The sequence below is a fragment of the Xyrauchen texanus genome, chromosome 1 (genome assembly GCF_025860055.1).
Source record: "Xyrauchen texanus isolate HMW12.3.18 chromosome 1, RBS_HiC_50CHRs, whole genome shotgun sequence".
Taxonomy (NCBI): domain Eukaryota; kingdom Metazoa; phylum Chordata; class Actinopteri; order Cypriniformes; family Catostomidae; genus Xyrauchen; species Xyrauchen texanus.
This window is the reverse complement of record NC_068276.1, coordinates 45,515,232-45,531,224: the sequence shown is the minus strand read 5'-3', so window position 1 is coordinate 45,531,224 and position 15,993 is coordinate 45,515,232. Positions and strand designations below refer to the sequence as shown.

General features: G+C 38.5%; 1 protein-coding gene and 1 long non-coding RNA gene across 3 annotated transcripts; one reads left to right on the top strand and one right to left on the bottom strand.

The window, feature by feature from the left end:
* Positions 1 to 2,665: 2,665 nt before the first annotated feature.
* LOC127662123 (insulin-like growth factor II) lies at positions 2,666 to 10,080 on the bottom strand. Of its 2 annotated transcripts, none has more exons than XM_052153179.1 (4): positions 9,932 to 10,080; positions 9,415 to 9,553; positions 7,986 to 8,161; positions 2,666 to 3,377 (listed from the first exon to the last, which is right to left on the bottom strand). In XM_052153179.1, the coding sequence occupies exons 2-4, from the start codon at positions 9,551 to 9,553 to the stop codon at positions 3,210 to 3,212; spliced, it is 483 nt and encodes a 160-aa protein (XP_052009139.1). In that variant the 5' UTR covers positions 9,932 to 10,080; the 3' UTR covers positions 2,666 to 3,209. The 2 variants fall into 2 exon arrangements, with proteins under 2 accessions (XP_052009139.1, XP_052009225.1); XM_052153265.1 differs by having other exon boundaries at positions 9,427 to 9,553.
* Positions 8,044 to 14,902, top strand: LOC127662579 (uncharacterized). The gene is made up of 3 exons (XR_007972903.1): positions 8,044 to 8,180; positions 11,887 to 12,098; positions 14,521 to 14,902. It is a non-coding gene; the product is annotated as an uncharacterized LOC127662579 (long non-coding RNA).
* Positions 14,903 to 15,993: the final 1,091 nt, after the last annotated feature.

The window sequence follows — 15,993 nt, the reverse complement described above, 5'->3', positions numbered from 1 at the left end:
AGATTGCAGTCTACACATTAGACTGCTGATATCTTGCTCAGTGGGGCATCAATAGTTGCAGCCTTCACTTCACACAATAGACTGAACAACAGGCACACTGTGTTAGTGTGAATCTGTTCTTCAAGGCTTGGGTTGTCCTTAGTTAACTCTCTACTAGCCAGACGTATTTGGGCCAGAAGCATATGAATAGTAAATATGAGTAAGTCTGCATTATTCGCACAAAGTTATTTACCTTAGCGTCAAACATATTCAGTGCTATTTGGGTTGACACATGAACTGCAAATCATCTTGCTAATTTACCCAACATTCTTCTGTTCCCATGATACAACAGGTACATGAGGAGAAGAACAGATAAAAGACAATATGGAGAGCTGATAGATTAATTTACAGCAATAGTTTCACCTGCCAAAGAGTGAGTTCAAAATACACGGTGCCTTTGAAGTTGAGCCTTCAGGTATCCTTCTTGTTTTTTCTCCCATATTGCTGATAACTCCACAAATCTCAGACTGGAAAGAAAACAACTCTGTCCTTAAATCACATTTCAGCCACTATTTCATAAATACCCCCAAGGCACAAACACAGGCAAATTAATATCTGGCATTTGGACTTTCCACATTTTAGTAAGGTATGAAGCAGGTTTGGGCCCATAGTGTTTCCAGGGATTGGGGTGGAGCTGGGCTGGGTGAGGTGTAGTTGAATGTGCTGTTGATCCTATATGACATCTGAACATTCTGCCACTAACATACCAAACTGATTAAACTGATATCTTTCATATATCTATCTTCTTTTCTTTTTTTGCTCCTCTTTTCTCCCCAATTTGGAATGCCCAATTCCCAATGCACTCTAGATCCGGGTGGTGGAGTACGAATCCCAGTTGCCTCCAAATCTGAGACTGTCAATCCATGCATTTTATCACGTGGCTTGTTGAGCACATTACTGCGGAGTTGTAACATGTGTGGAGGCTTCACGCTATTCTCCATAGCATCTACGCATAACTCACCACATGCCCCACAAGATTGAAAACCACATTATATACATTATAGCGAACACAAGGAGGTTGTCCCTTGTGCCCCTCTCTAGCAACAGGGAGGCTTAGGAGACCTGGCAGGAGTCACTCAGCACGCCCTGGATTCGAACAAACGACTCCAGGGGTGGTAGTCAGCGTCTTTACTCGCTGAGCTAACCAGGCTCCCTCAAATAAGCCTTTTGAAGTTATGTTATCCCGTCAACCAAATAAAATGTATTATTGATAAAAGAGCCTTTTTTATGTAAACCTCTTTGCTATACTGTAGCTGTGCACTCTTTAAGTATGTTCCTCCTTTTTACAAGTAACTATTCCCATTTTGGTAGCACCATCTGTATGCTGCTTAAAATATTTCCAGGAAGAATTCCACTGGTCAAAATAGCAATTCTGCCCCGCAACTGCAAAACAGTCACAGCAGCAAAAAGTGCAATTTTTCCTCTCTATTTCGTCTGAATCTGAGCATAGTTAAGCTGATTAGATTTTGATCCATTTTGACTAAATATGTTGTGTTTTGCATTAGCATGGCAGAATTGATTATAGCAGAGTACCTTAGTATCTTAAAAAACACAGGGAGACTGGATTCAGAGAGGTCACTGAAGATGTGGCAGCTCACCTTTTCACGGTGAACAGCTGATATGGAGATTGCATGTTTCTGAGCTGACCTATGACATTTCGTCAAGGTTAGTTAGCAAATTATCAAGAGTAAGTGTTCTCCAGCCTTCACCCTTAGGGCAGCCAGGTAACTGCCTGTGCAAAATGACTAAAATAAAAAACAACCTCAACCAGAGGTCTGCACTCACCTGCACGTCTCAGTACGAGGACGTTTGCCTTTCTGTCGCAGCATTCCAAAAGCTTAAAGTTCATCCACCAAAATATTCGAGATTTGTAAATGGCAACATGCAGAAGATGAAGTGAGACAAGACACAAATTCAGAAGCTTCCATTGACTTTACTTAAAAAAGGAGGCATGGAATTTTTGGTACATAGCATCTACATATATAAGCAGAACAGCTAAAAAAAGATCATGTACAAAAATCTGCGAGTTGTGCATGTAATCTCTCATTGGGACTGATTTTTATGAGTTTCATATCAAAATAAATAATGCCTTGATACAGTGCCATTACTTGTAGAAAATGTTTGGTGGCTCAATCTGCAAGTCTGGTCATAATAAGGTCAATGGCAACATCTCATAAGACTATTCATACATATTCAAGTATTTCTTTTCAAGCAAAAGCACTGGAATACTACAATTGTATGTTGACAACATGTAAAAATTATTGCAGATTTTTCCCTTTAAAATGATTGTTCCTTTCTTTTGTATATGTGTAAAATACTGTCTAAATAGCAGTAAAGACAAATCGCAAAGATAAAATGGCAGAGACTCAAATTGCAAACAGGAATGTTATGGTACAAGTATGAGACCCCTTAAAACGTGCAAGACTGCTCTTGCCCAAAGTCCAAGATGACAAGATGGATTTTTAGCTTCAATATTTTGTGATGTTTTCTGCCTTCAATTGCAATGCCATCTCATTTGATAGCAATGGCTTCACTTAATTTTCCAGGGCACAGAAGATGGATCTTGAACAGCCAAGCCTGGAAACATTTTTTTTTTCTGGTTGGGATCATTACCAAACAACCAGTGTTTTTGAATTGTCTTTTGAATACAGTCTTTGTTTTTTTCCTAAAATGGAAAAACTCTTCAACAAACTCCTTTTGAGTCCATTTGCAAAGGTAGCACCATAATGTTATCATTTTGAGCAGTTCTTCAAAAACATGGTGCTGTTATCATCAGTCCTTGGCTTTGCATAGCCAGCCAACATTCTTTTCTTCTTACTTTTCTTCTGTTTTTGTGCCATGGAGGTGGCACTTTAAAGGTGCGGGTAAAGGACTCTAATCTCGATAAATTCATTCCTTAAAATATGACATTCAAAATAGGGTGCAAGCAAGACAAAACCATAATTGCTTTTGCAGATTGCAGGCTTTTGACAATGGCATTCTAGCGACTTCCAAAATATCAGTTCTGGGCATCCTGGTGATATTCACCAAGACTGAATTCATCTCTTTCTGGTTTTGATGATGAGTGGCATGATTCACAAAAAAAGTGCCTCTGCTGACCACGAACTGGCTATAATCCATTGTTTGTTGCCACATTGGAAGGCTGGGCATCACTTGTTAGAAGTGTTGATCTAGATGTTTGGAAGGATGTCAGGATGTCTGTCTGGGAGGGTAATGAGGGGCTGGTGGAAATTAGTTTGCTCCTTATCTTTGACCACCCTCCTAAACCTTTGGGCAGGTTTTCTTTGCCACACTTCATATTTGGAATATTTCACACTCAGAGGCGTTCTTGAGGCATCCTGTAAAGCAAAAGAAATTGCTGTACTTTAGTCTTTTCAGTTAGTGCTTGTAATCCATTGATTTGTCATATTTGACATGCTATATAACTTATGCCTTTCCTAAATTTGTGTTAAAGGGACAGTTCACCCTACAATTAAAATTTTGTTATCATGTCGTACCAAACCTGAATGACTTTCTTTCTTCCACGAAACACAAAAGGAGATGTTTGGCAGAAGGTTAGGGTCTGACAGCCTCAGTCACCATTAACTTTCGTTGTTTTGAAAAGGGATGCAATGAAAGAGAATGGTAACTGAGGCTGTCAGCCCCGGATAAAAGTCATAATGTTTTGGCACAATCTGAGGATGGGAAAATTATGACAGAACTTAAATTGTTTGGTAAACTACCCCTTCAAATTTCTCCTATACTCATTTCATATCAATGTCAACTGAAATATTAGTTTGTTACAGTTCATTGTGGTCATGCACAAAGACAAACAGTAGTTTCATATCTACAACCCCAATTCCAAAAAATTGGGACAGTATGAAAAATGCTAATAAAAGAAAAAATGAGTTATTTGTCAATTATATTCACCCTTTTCTATATTGAAAGCACTACAAAAAAAATTATATGATGTTTTACCTTGTGAATTTCATCGTTTTTGTTTAATGTACAGTCATTTAAAATCAGATTGCAACATACTCCAAAAAAAGTTGAGACGGGGCAATTTAAAACTAAAAACAATTTGATGAGTTAAAATAACAAGGCGATGTGAAACGAGATGTTAAACAGGTGAGGCAAAAGTATATATGGAGCCTCCAAAAACAGCCAAGTCCTTCAAGAGCAAGGATCATTCGAGACTTGTCAGTTTGCCAACAGATGCGTTAGCAAATAATCCAGCATTTTGAGAACAATGTTCCCCAAAGACAAATTGGAAGGATTTTGGGCATTTCACTCTCTACAGTGCACAATATATAATTAAAAGATTCAAGGAATCTGGTCAAAGCTTGGTGCATAAAGGGCAAGATGAAAACCACTTCTAAATGCATGTGATCACTGTTCCCTCAGACATCACTGTCTTAAAATACAATGGATAACATGAACATGGGCTTTGGATTACTTTAGTAAACCTTTGTTAGTCAACACCATTCGCCACTGCATCCACAGTTGCAAATTAAGACTTTACTATGCAAAGCAGAAGCCCTTCATCAACACTGTCCAGAAGCACTGCTGACTTCTCTGGGCTAGAACAGTGGAACCGTGTTTTTTGGTCAGATGAGTCTACATTTCAAATCGTTTTTGAAAAACACAGCCAAAGAGGAAAAGGACCATTCACACTGTTATCAGGTCCAAAAGCCAGTGTCTCTATGGGCCAGGGGTGTGTCAGTTCCCATGGCATGGGTAACTAGCACATATGTGAGGGCACCATTAATACAGACAGATATGTACATTTTTGAGCAGCATATACTGCCATCCAGCACTGTCTTTTCCAGGGACTTCCCAGCATTTTCAGCAGGACAACTTCAAACCACATACTGGCCAATAAGCAGAGAGTGTGGCTGCTAGATTATCCTGCCTGCAGTCCTGACCATTTCCAATTGAGAATGTGTGGTGCATTATGAAGTGCACAATATGGCAATGAAGACCTCATACATTTGTGCAGCTGAAGACCTGCATAATGGATGAATGGGGAGAAATTCCACTTTTTAAACTTAACAAACTTGTGTCTTCTGTGCTTAAATGCTTAATACGTATTATTAGTAGAAATGGGGATGTCCCAACTTTTTTGGAGTGTGTTGCAATCATCTGATTTGAAATTTGAAAAAAATGGTTGGGGGGGCCTGAGTAGCTCAGTGGTAAAAGACACTGGATACCACCCCTGGAGTTCGCTAGTTCGAATCCCAGGGCGTGCTGCGTGAATCCAGCCAAGTCTCCTAGCAACCAAATTGGCCTGTTTGCTAGGGAGGGTAGAGTCACACGGGTAACCTCCTCGTGATTGCTATAATGTGGTTCTCTCTTGGTAGGGTACGTGGTGAGTTGTGCGTGGATGCCGCAGTGGATGGTGTGAAGCCTCCACACGTGCTATATCTCTGCTGTAACGTGCTAAAGAAGACATGAGATAAGAAGCACTGATTGACATCTCAGATGCAAAGGCGCTGAGATTTGTCCTCCGCTACCCAGATACATATCTATATCTCAAAGTGTGAATATAATTTACAAACAACACCGTTTTGCTTTTATTAGCAATTTATAAATTATTAGCAATTTGCTTTTATTTTTCATACTGTCCCAACTTTTTCGGAATTGGGGTTGTAATTGGGGTTGTAATATACCTGCATTCAGGGTCTGAAATTAACCAGGGCTTGGGGCATTTACAGTAATATATTTTATAATATTCCGTTATAGGCCTATCTAGTCATTAAATTTGTGGTTTGGTGCATTTGTAGACCCATAGCTGCCAGATTTGTTCTGTTTGCAGTCACTCAGAGGTCATATTAAATGTGTAGCTAATAAGTAGTTTTCAAGAAAAAAAGTAAAAAAAAAAAAATTTAAAAAAGAAATCAGCTCTGATCCTGATAACAACTACAAAAATTTCAAAGTTGCCTTTGATTATTGTGTTATAATATATTTATTTCATTTTACAGGTAACTGCTATAATTATTCAGAGAATATATTTCAATGAATTTAACTGATGTGCTTGACATAAATGAATGGCAAACTGTGTGTTAATTTGGTAAGAAAACAAACATGCCCTCATAAAGGTATAAAAAAAAAAATGCCCCTGTAAACCAATTCCACTGGGTGAATATTGACCAGTAGAGGAATATTCCAGGTTCAATTAAAGTTAAAGGGATAGTTCACCTAAAAATGAAAATTATCTCATCATTTACTCACACTTATGCCATCCCATATGTGTATGACACTCTGTCTTCTGCAGAACACAAATTGTGATATTTTTTTTAGAAGAATATTTCAACTTTATTGGTCCATACAATGCCAAAAAATGGGTGCCAAAATGTTGACACACTAAAAAGCATATAAAGGCATCATAAAAGTGATCAATAAGTGTGGACAACAGATAAATATTTAAGTTATTTTTGCTTGAAATTCTTCTGGCTGCCCAGTAGGTGGCAGTATGCATGAAGAATGTGAATCACTAAAAACACAATGTGAATGTGATCAGTTGCTCACACACACCTATCATATCGCTTCTTAAGACATTGATTTAACCTACTATTGTTTTATGGATTACTTTAATATTGATGTATGGGATTTTTAGAACTTCAAAACTGTGGTACCCCCCCTTCATTTAAGTTCAGCAGATGAATGAAAGTCATAAACATCTGGGGTGGCATGAGGGTAAGTAAATTATGAGAGAATTTACAGCATTTGACAATCAACAGGGCCCCCCTTTTCTTAAAAAATCAAGGTTACAGTGAGGTGCTTACAATGGCCAATTTTGCCAATTTTTTGAGAGTTTAAATGTGGAAATGTGAAGCTTATTATAATTTTATAAAGTACATACACTAATTCTTCTGTTAAACCCTGTGTATTATTTGAGGTGTAAAGTTGTTAAAATCTTTATTTTTAAGGTTGTTTTCGGGTTTACAGTGTTGACACAAGGCAATTCATTTTTTTTTTAATTGGATATGACTCTACACAGAAAGGTTAGCAAGCAATTTTAACACTAAAATCCTGTTAACAGGCATATTGTTTATGACTTGTGGCTAAACCTTTGAAACAGTGTGTATTTTAACATTTACGGATTGGCCCCATTAATTTCCATTGTAAGTGCCTCACTGCAACCCAGATTTTTTCTTTTTTTAAGAAATGGTGGGAAAGATTAAATACATTTTTGTGGTAATCAACAGTATGCCACAAATGCTGTCGACTGAGCTTAACATACTGAACCCGGAATATTCCTTTCATAATAGTTCATTTTTGACAGCCTGTAGACAGAGACGCATACAGAGGCTGCTCTTTGATGTGTTCCTGCTCGATGCCCCAGTACGGTAAACACACTCTGACTACAACTGACCTCCACAACCTCTCCAGCGTGACAAGCACAGTGCCCTCAGTCTGTGCTGCACTTCTGATGCACTCACAGTGCGAATGTTCTGTTCTCAAGTGGGGCTGACGATTGTGTTGTTAGGTTGTTTGTTTTTGTTGTTTTGAAATCCAAGCCATGGCCAGCTGGCCTACTGTCTTGCCAATGCTTGACATATTTCCATGCCAAGAGCACATGGCATAAAAATTTGCCAGAATGTGGCACAACACTTGTACTTCTTTTGGTGCTTAGAATAATGACATCATTCCACTCGCTGTCCAATAGAGTTTCATGGTGTTACCATGGCCTTTTTTGTGTGTGTGTGTGTGTGTGGAACGGTCCCCCTTAATGTTGTTAGTACAACCTCTTTAATGCACACCACAGATTTCTGATGATCTGTGCCATTTTCCACATGGCTCAGCAATTTTGAGAAAAGAGACATGGTTAATATTGATTTTAGCATGATAAAAACAGGCTCATGTCTGACTAGCCTGTCTGGTCTGAGTCTATGTTTTGTGGGTTCAGCAAAATCATTGTACCGGGCTTTCGATTGGGGGAGGGGAAGATAAGCAGCTTCAAGTACCTTGTGAAGAGACTGTGACACTGGGAAGACCTGCAGTAAGGTGGAGGAAAGATCTCGCTCGTACTTCACAGGTCTGGCACAGTACTGCTGCAGCAGACTCAGGCTACAGCTCTGAAAGCAGCATTGTTCAACAATTCCAGTGCGAGAACGGCGGCCGTGTGTTCTGTTTGGCCTGCCTGGGTGAGGAAAGAGAAGGTAAGCGATCAACTCCTGGGTTCCTTTGGAAAGGGACCAACGCAACCAATTCATGCACTATTGTTTATACTCCAAATCCCACATGTGCTAGTCAGCATGTCAGCTCTCTGCAATCTGAGACGGCTTTGACAGAACTTTCTATTGTGTTGTTTGTCACTCACTTTTGTACACAAATTTAATAAGGATCCTGACTTTAAAGTAAGCAACAGTGCACTGTAGAAAATAAAATATTGCAGCCTTATCTCATGAATATTTATCAACGTGATGGTGGCAAAATGTTTGCAAAACGAAAATGACATGCCTTACTACAGGTTTCGCTGCAGTTTTCAAGTGAAATGTCCAGCTCCAACAGTGAGTGAAATGTTTTAATCAAATTAGGTTCTTAAGGTTGATATTGGATGCAGGTTTTAATGAGTAAAAGGCCTCCTTAACCTAAACTTAACCAATAGTGTCCTAAAAGCAAATGAAAGTTGAACAAAACAAAAACAAACGGCTAGTTTCCAAAAACAAAATGCTAAGTGAAAAGCACTTTTTCTGAAGAAACCACATCATCTCTTGTAGCTTCTATGCTACTTCCATCTAACTTGACAGCTTGAGTGCTAGAACTCCAAACTAGTTTAAAATCCAACACTCTATCAGGTGAGCTACTGCGCAAGCTAATCACATTAGAATAAGTGTGTAAATGTGGGAGAGTCTGTAATACAAGCGATAAAATGTATCACTTTTCAATGTTGCGTTGTAGTAAAAGTGTTTCAATATCATAACACAACGTGTGAGTGATGTGAGTGTGAAAAACAAGTGCTTATTAAGTCATAATAATCCATTGCAGTCATTAAAGTGACTAAAACGTACAGTTGTTGTAGAGACTGTAGTGTTAATTTCACCAGGAAACTTCGACGAAACGTAGAAGGCAGCACGTAATAACGTTCATTTTATGAGACAAGGTTGAAATATTGTTTTATATCACAGTGATGTATGAATAGCAATCAAAATGAATCATTTAGCCTTGCCATGTGCCTACTAAACAGAGATAAAAGATAAAGAACAGCAGGAGAGGTACAAAAGGGGGAAGTCCACAGTCATCTGATAGGAAAGGTGGGGTGAGGGGGGAGCCAAAGAACAACCAGTATATAAAAAATGTGCAATCTTTTCTTTCCTCTCTGAGTTAACAAGCTGACACAAATACCGTATTTCGGACAACTTTATCACACAGCACTATAAGTATTATTCTTACTGATATAAAAACCTTTCTCTCCACACACGAACTGCAGAGCATCCACCAGTTCTGCACCACAAAGAGTCTCAGCCGTGGCAGCGTATACAGTGAACATTAACGATGACAGAATGAGGAGTGCTCTAGTCATTGAGAACATCTGTGAAATGAAAACATGTAAGTGTTAGTTAATACATTAGTAGCAAAATCGTATTCATAAATTAGGAATTTAAACATAGGCCTACATGCACTGATGGGATTTTGTTTTTCAATGATGAGCACAAAGACCAAATTGATAAAATCAAGAGCCCTTAAAACAACCCTGGCGATAGCGCATTATTTGGAGCGCAACTTCTCGAAATTGTGATCATTCTCAAACCCTTTTCTAGGATTTACACGTTTTACTTTGTGATTATAAATGCAAAATCAGAACCAATGAGGTAGGTGTGTATAGCCTACAAGTATGCAAATATTGCCAAAACATGCCGAAAGATATGCCATTATGGATAAGACTATAACCATTATTACTTTCCCTTACCGTTGATCGTCTTTTCCCCTTTTTTCGGCAAGATTTACAGGATTAGATGGTGATCATCTACGATTTTCGGTGTATGAAGAGACGTGTGATTTGCTGTTTAATTTCCAGTCTATTGCATCTCTATGAGTGATGCATGTGGCTGTCTCAAAGTTCAGAGAACAGGCAAGGAATATGTAGGGAAAGGCAATTTATACCAACACCCGCCCCTTATCCCAATACCCGCCCCTCGCACCCCCAGCCCGGTCGAGTGCCTGTCCCTGCGCATGAGTGAATTGGAGCGGCTATAGGCTATTCTCCGAATCAATTTGCTATTTCGTTTAAATTGAAATACGAAGTATCCTGGATATTAACAAGCGTTTGCATATAGTCCGAATATAAATCAGTGTCAAACTGAATAGTTTCTTGAATTATTATGAGTGATTGCATTGTTTTCTGATGACTCACGCTCGATTTCTTGCGTCCAACAACAACACAGATACTAGCCAAATTATTATAACCCGATTGGAGAGACTAGTTGATGCAAGTATATCGTGAAAGTGCAGCGATCACTACTAGCTTGTCTTTGATTGCACCCACTCAACTTGATGGGAGTAGCAGGCTACCTGTTCACTAAATGACGATGCGCATTCTTAGTCAAATTACCCCCGCTTTAAAATACCTTTTGGCAACAGGTCAGCCTAAAGAATGTTAATTGAGGGAACATTCTTCTCGCTCCTCACCACTACAAAGGGGGTAGCAACCGCCAGGGCTGTAGCTAGTGGGGTGAAAGGTGGTAACGATTCTAGGGGCCCAAAGGTCTGGGGGGGAGGGCACAACATATTCATTATTATTTTAATAGGAAAGGGGTCCAAGATTTCCTGCTACGACCCTGGCCACCGCATTTCAGTGAACGCAGACAAATGCACCATGCCGAAATTTCACTCATGCGACATCAAGTGTTGTTGACCCATGGTGTGGGCGCGCGCCATCTCACGCGACAATCCTTGCTTTATAAAAAAATAAAAAAAGTTTTGGACGTTAGCCAAGACATTAGGCAACTCAACATTATGTAGGATACCGGGTACTTTAACGATTTTGCATTAAAATGCGGGAAAATAACCGATAGAAATGTGTTTATAAAATCCTGAATTTCAAAACATGGAATGGGATGAACATGTCCTAACATGCCTCAGCCTGGACATGATGGAACACTTCTATTGTCCGTCTGAAACACTCATTTTACGTTCATCTCACTTACCAACGCTGACTGAACATTAATATCAGCAAGCAATATAGAGATAATAAGCCATATAATTTATAACTGCTTATTACGTTTAATAAAATTTCAAAAAGACATACCCAATACCACATTATACAGCCTTTGATAATGTATTAGATAAGGGATCACGTTATTTGTCGGCTGTAAATTGTAATCCACGTTCTTTATAGTGTTTGATATAGAATTTAAATGATTAAAAACACATTGTGTTCTTTCGTTCTATCATGGCACATGCACTATGGCACGCTCTAGTGGCCCCTGATATGGTGCTGTGGTCCCTGATAACGCAAGAAGAAACAGTGAGGGGCAAGGGAATGTAAATCAGAGACTTGCTCCATGTTGCCACTACATAGCCTGTATCCACACTGCTGGCCAGAAAGCAGTCAGCTTGTTTTTAATGGTGCTTATAGGAATGACTGTTAGTTTCTCATTGGTAATGCAGACCTTCCTCTTTATACAAACCTATAACGCCCAAACTTTACATAAATATATTTTTAGAGATTCACTGGACTTCACTGAAACAGAGGTCAACAGGAGACTTGGACACGCTGAAGGGTACTACATAAGTCAGCTTGCATACTCACATGAAGTGAATACTGGCAAAAATTAATGCATGTACAGTATATGTTCTCAGGAGCGGTAGTGGAAAGGGAATAACATTCTTGTCAAGAAGACTCTAAATTGTCTCTTATTTTAGGTATTGTTGAAGGAGAAACATCCCCCTGAGAGACAGGCCATCAGACATGAGGTTGCATACACTTAGAAGTGAATACTGAGAGGGGAATTCAAATTAAAGCTGATCCAGTGACTGCCTAGGCCAGGTCTTCAACAGGCTGACTTACATACCACCTATCGAGGAAAAAGTGATCTAATGATGCTACAGCCTGTTTCCTGATACACCATATCTCAGTAAGGTGCCATTTTAGATACTTTCTGGCTAGTTTTAGGTTTTGTCTTTCAAGTTGTATACTGTGAATAACTGTAACTTCCAGATTTAAAAAGATCAGATAAAATCATAGACCTTTCATCTGGTTAAATAATAGATACAGCATGAACAACTCACAGTAGTTGCAGTTTTGTGATCTTCAATTTATTTACTTTCTATTAACTTTGTTTAAGAGGAGCATGGAGCAAGAAACATGCCTTTCAAGATACTATGGCTGATGATATATTAATCGCCCTTGAAAATGTATGGGGAATATATATTATATCATGGAAATAAGAATTTTCAATATGCAGTGAAAGTAAACATAGTTTGTAAATAAAGTTCAAATGCACTCTAGAAAACACAACAGATTCAACATGATTGAGTAGCTACCAGTCACTGAAAAATATAATGCAATATCATTAAACGTTACCACAGTATTGTTGCACATAGAATATTTGAAATTTAAGATTGAAAAATGACAGGTTATGGCAGCATATATAATCCTCCTTTGAATAGACTGTTATGTCAATCTGATTTGATGGGTATAAACTAGATACTACTGCAGCTCTCATGGGAACTTTTGAGTATTCCACAACAATTCCTTTTCATCTGAGGGATTATATAATGTGGTAAGCATTGTTTATTTTTAATGTTGTTTTTATTAATCATATATAATCTGAAACTGAAAATAATTACTGACATTGCACCCTCAAAAAACTGACAAAGGTTACTAAAAATATATATCTTTTTTTTTTTTGATCTTGTGCCATTTTTATTTATTTTTGTGGCATGCCAGTTAAAGATAAAACATGATGAAAACATCTGAAAGAAGTTCCATAATGTACATTGTTGCTGTAATTGATGTGACACATATTATTTTTCATGATTGCATGTCAAGCTCATGCCTCAAACCGTCCTGTCCAGGAAATTTCATGGAAAATGTTGTAGAAGTTAACAGAGGACCATTTATCATGTTTAGAAACTGCTGCGTAAATTAAGATTGGTTCCTTTTTTTCTCGAGGCTTGGAATAACATATTTGGAAAGTAGATCAACCCTATTAACACAGGATTCTTACAGGTCACTTAAGTGGACTATTCTGGGAATGAGTAAAATGTTCCCTGGTATTCTCCCCAAGGACAAAGCATTTACGAAGAATAATTTATTTAAACTCTTTAGATTTAAAATTGGCCTAAACTTGATCCTTCTGTTGTATTGATAGTAAAACTCACCTTACATGGCTCTGCACAATGAATTAATGATCCCTCTTCTGTTGAAGCATGTTCAACTGTGGAGGTCAACAAGGAGCCCGGTCTACAGACCCTTGTGGTGAATTAGTCCAGAGAATCCCACCTTATTCACAATTGTTAATGAATTCTTCACTTGATCTGAGGAATCTTCTCAAGTTAAATTGGACAAAATTTACCCTATTCACAGCAGCGCTATCTGTGATTTTTGATGGAAATGGCAATGAGGCCATTAGGGATAGGCATACAATCTTCAATGGGCTGTTCTGCATTTTTTTTATTTGATCTTTCCACGGACAAATCATTGAAAACATATCTTTTCAAGAACACTCTGTAAAAAGAAAAAAAAAAACTGCAGAACAGTTTGGACAATCAATTGTGATCTAAGAACTTTAAAAACACTTCTAACCTGCGTGCCATTGAATAGATTGTAAGTCTATCCCTCACAGCCTCGTTGTCATTCAAAGATGCAAAAATCAAAGATGGCGCTGTTGTGAATAAGGTCTAGTGATACGTGATAAACTTTAACTCTAGAATAGTGATTAATACTGGGGCTATGAGCATGCAACTTAAAAATTAGCCAGCCTATATTGTTGTAAATAATGGAATGGTCTAAAATACTATCTTTACATTTACTTTTTGCAACACATATAAAAGTAATGAAAAGCATCTCTATGAAAAAAAAAATAGCTTTCATGGTCTGCAAGATTCTCAAATCTGATAATTATCAAGGAAGTGAACTCACTAAAACAAGAACATAAGTAAGATGAATACAGGTAAAGCAAAGCAATTAAGCTTTATCATCTGTCATTATTTATATTCTTGTGCCAAAACTGATGTAGCCATTTGGAGCATAATCTACAATCAGCGGCATTGACAGATGAGCAGAAAGTGTCCCACTTTAACTGTTTTCAACCCATGGACTACTGCTTTAGTTATGAACCAATTTATACAAAATTATATAACAATATCCACACATTGCATTTAATACTGAATATGATCACATTGATAAGCAAACCAGGCCTAGATCAATATTGTTTGAAGGAATGAGCTGCCATTTGCAGAAATGCAGATTGAACATATAATGTGAATTTAACTTTTTTTCTAATTTAAACTGACAAAATAGAACACATGATCTCTCTCCCACTTCTTATTCAGGACCTTGTTGCACCTGTGACTTAAAGGGAGCAGTGAAAAGAAGCCTCAATTTGCCAGGTGTTGGATTGCGGTGGCAAGAAAAAAAATGGTGAAGTGCTTATACAGGTCTGTTGGAACTTGGACTGGAGGAAGTAGCAGTTTCCCCAGAATAGCCTATACTTTTGATTACCTCATAGTTACATTATAACACCATCACCAATGATTGGTTTTTATATATAAACTCAGCAAAAAAAGAAACGTCCCTTTTTCAGGATATTGTATTTTAAAGATAATCTTGTAAAATTCAAATAACTTTACAGATCTTTATTGGAAAGGGTTTAAACAATGTTTTCCATGCTTGTTCAATGAATCATAAACAATCAATGCACATGCACCTGTGGAACGATCATTAAGACACTAACAGTTTACAGACTGTAGGCAATTAAGGTCACAGTTAAAATATCATAGGACACAAAAGAGACCTTTATACTGACTCTGAAAAACACCAGAAAAAGATGGCTAGGGTGCCTGCTCATCTGTATGAATGTCCCATAGGCATGCAGACTGCAGATGTGGCCAGGGCAATAAACTGCAGTGTCCATAATGTGAGACACATTACATCTCAATCCCATTGAGCATGTCTGGGACCTGTTGGATCGGAGGGTGATGGCTAGGGTCATTCCCCCAGAAGGGTCCGTAAACTTGGAAACGCCTTGGTGGAAGAGTGGGGTAACATCTCACAGCAAGAACTGGCAAATCTGGTGCAGACCATGAGGAGAAGATGCACTGCAGTTCTTAATGCAGCCGTTTTTTTTTTTCTCAGTTGTTGAATATTTTTGTTCATACAAATAATTACAGATGCTAAGTTTACTGAAAATAAAAGTGAGAGAACATTTATATTTTAAAACATCCTCTCACTTTCAACTGCTTTTATTTTCAGTAAACTTAACATGTGTAATTATTTGTATGAATATAAAAATGGGATAAAACGTGCTCAATGGGATTGAGATCCGGGCTCTTCGCTGGCCATGGCAGAACACTGACATTTCTGTCTTGCAGGAAATCACACACAGAACGAGCAGTATGGCTGGTGGCATTGTCATGCTGGAGGGTCATGTCAGGATGAGCCTGCAAGAAGGGTACCACATGAGGGAGGAGGATGTCTTCCCTGTAAAGCACAGCGTTGTGATTGCCTGCAATGACAACAAGCTCAGTCCGATGATACTGTGACACACTGCCCCAGACCATGATAGACCCTCCACATCCAAATCAGGTCAGGCCTCTGTGTAACGCTCATTCCTTCGATGATAAATGCGAGTCCGACCATCACCCCTGGTGAGACAAAACCCCAACTAGTCAGTAAAGAGCACTTTTTTGTTCCAGCGAAGGGGAGTTTGCGCCCGATAGGCGACATTGTTGCCAGTAATGTCCAGCCTCTCTCAGGCTATTGTCGGACAGTCTGAGCACTGATGGAGGGATTGAGCATTCCTGGTT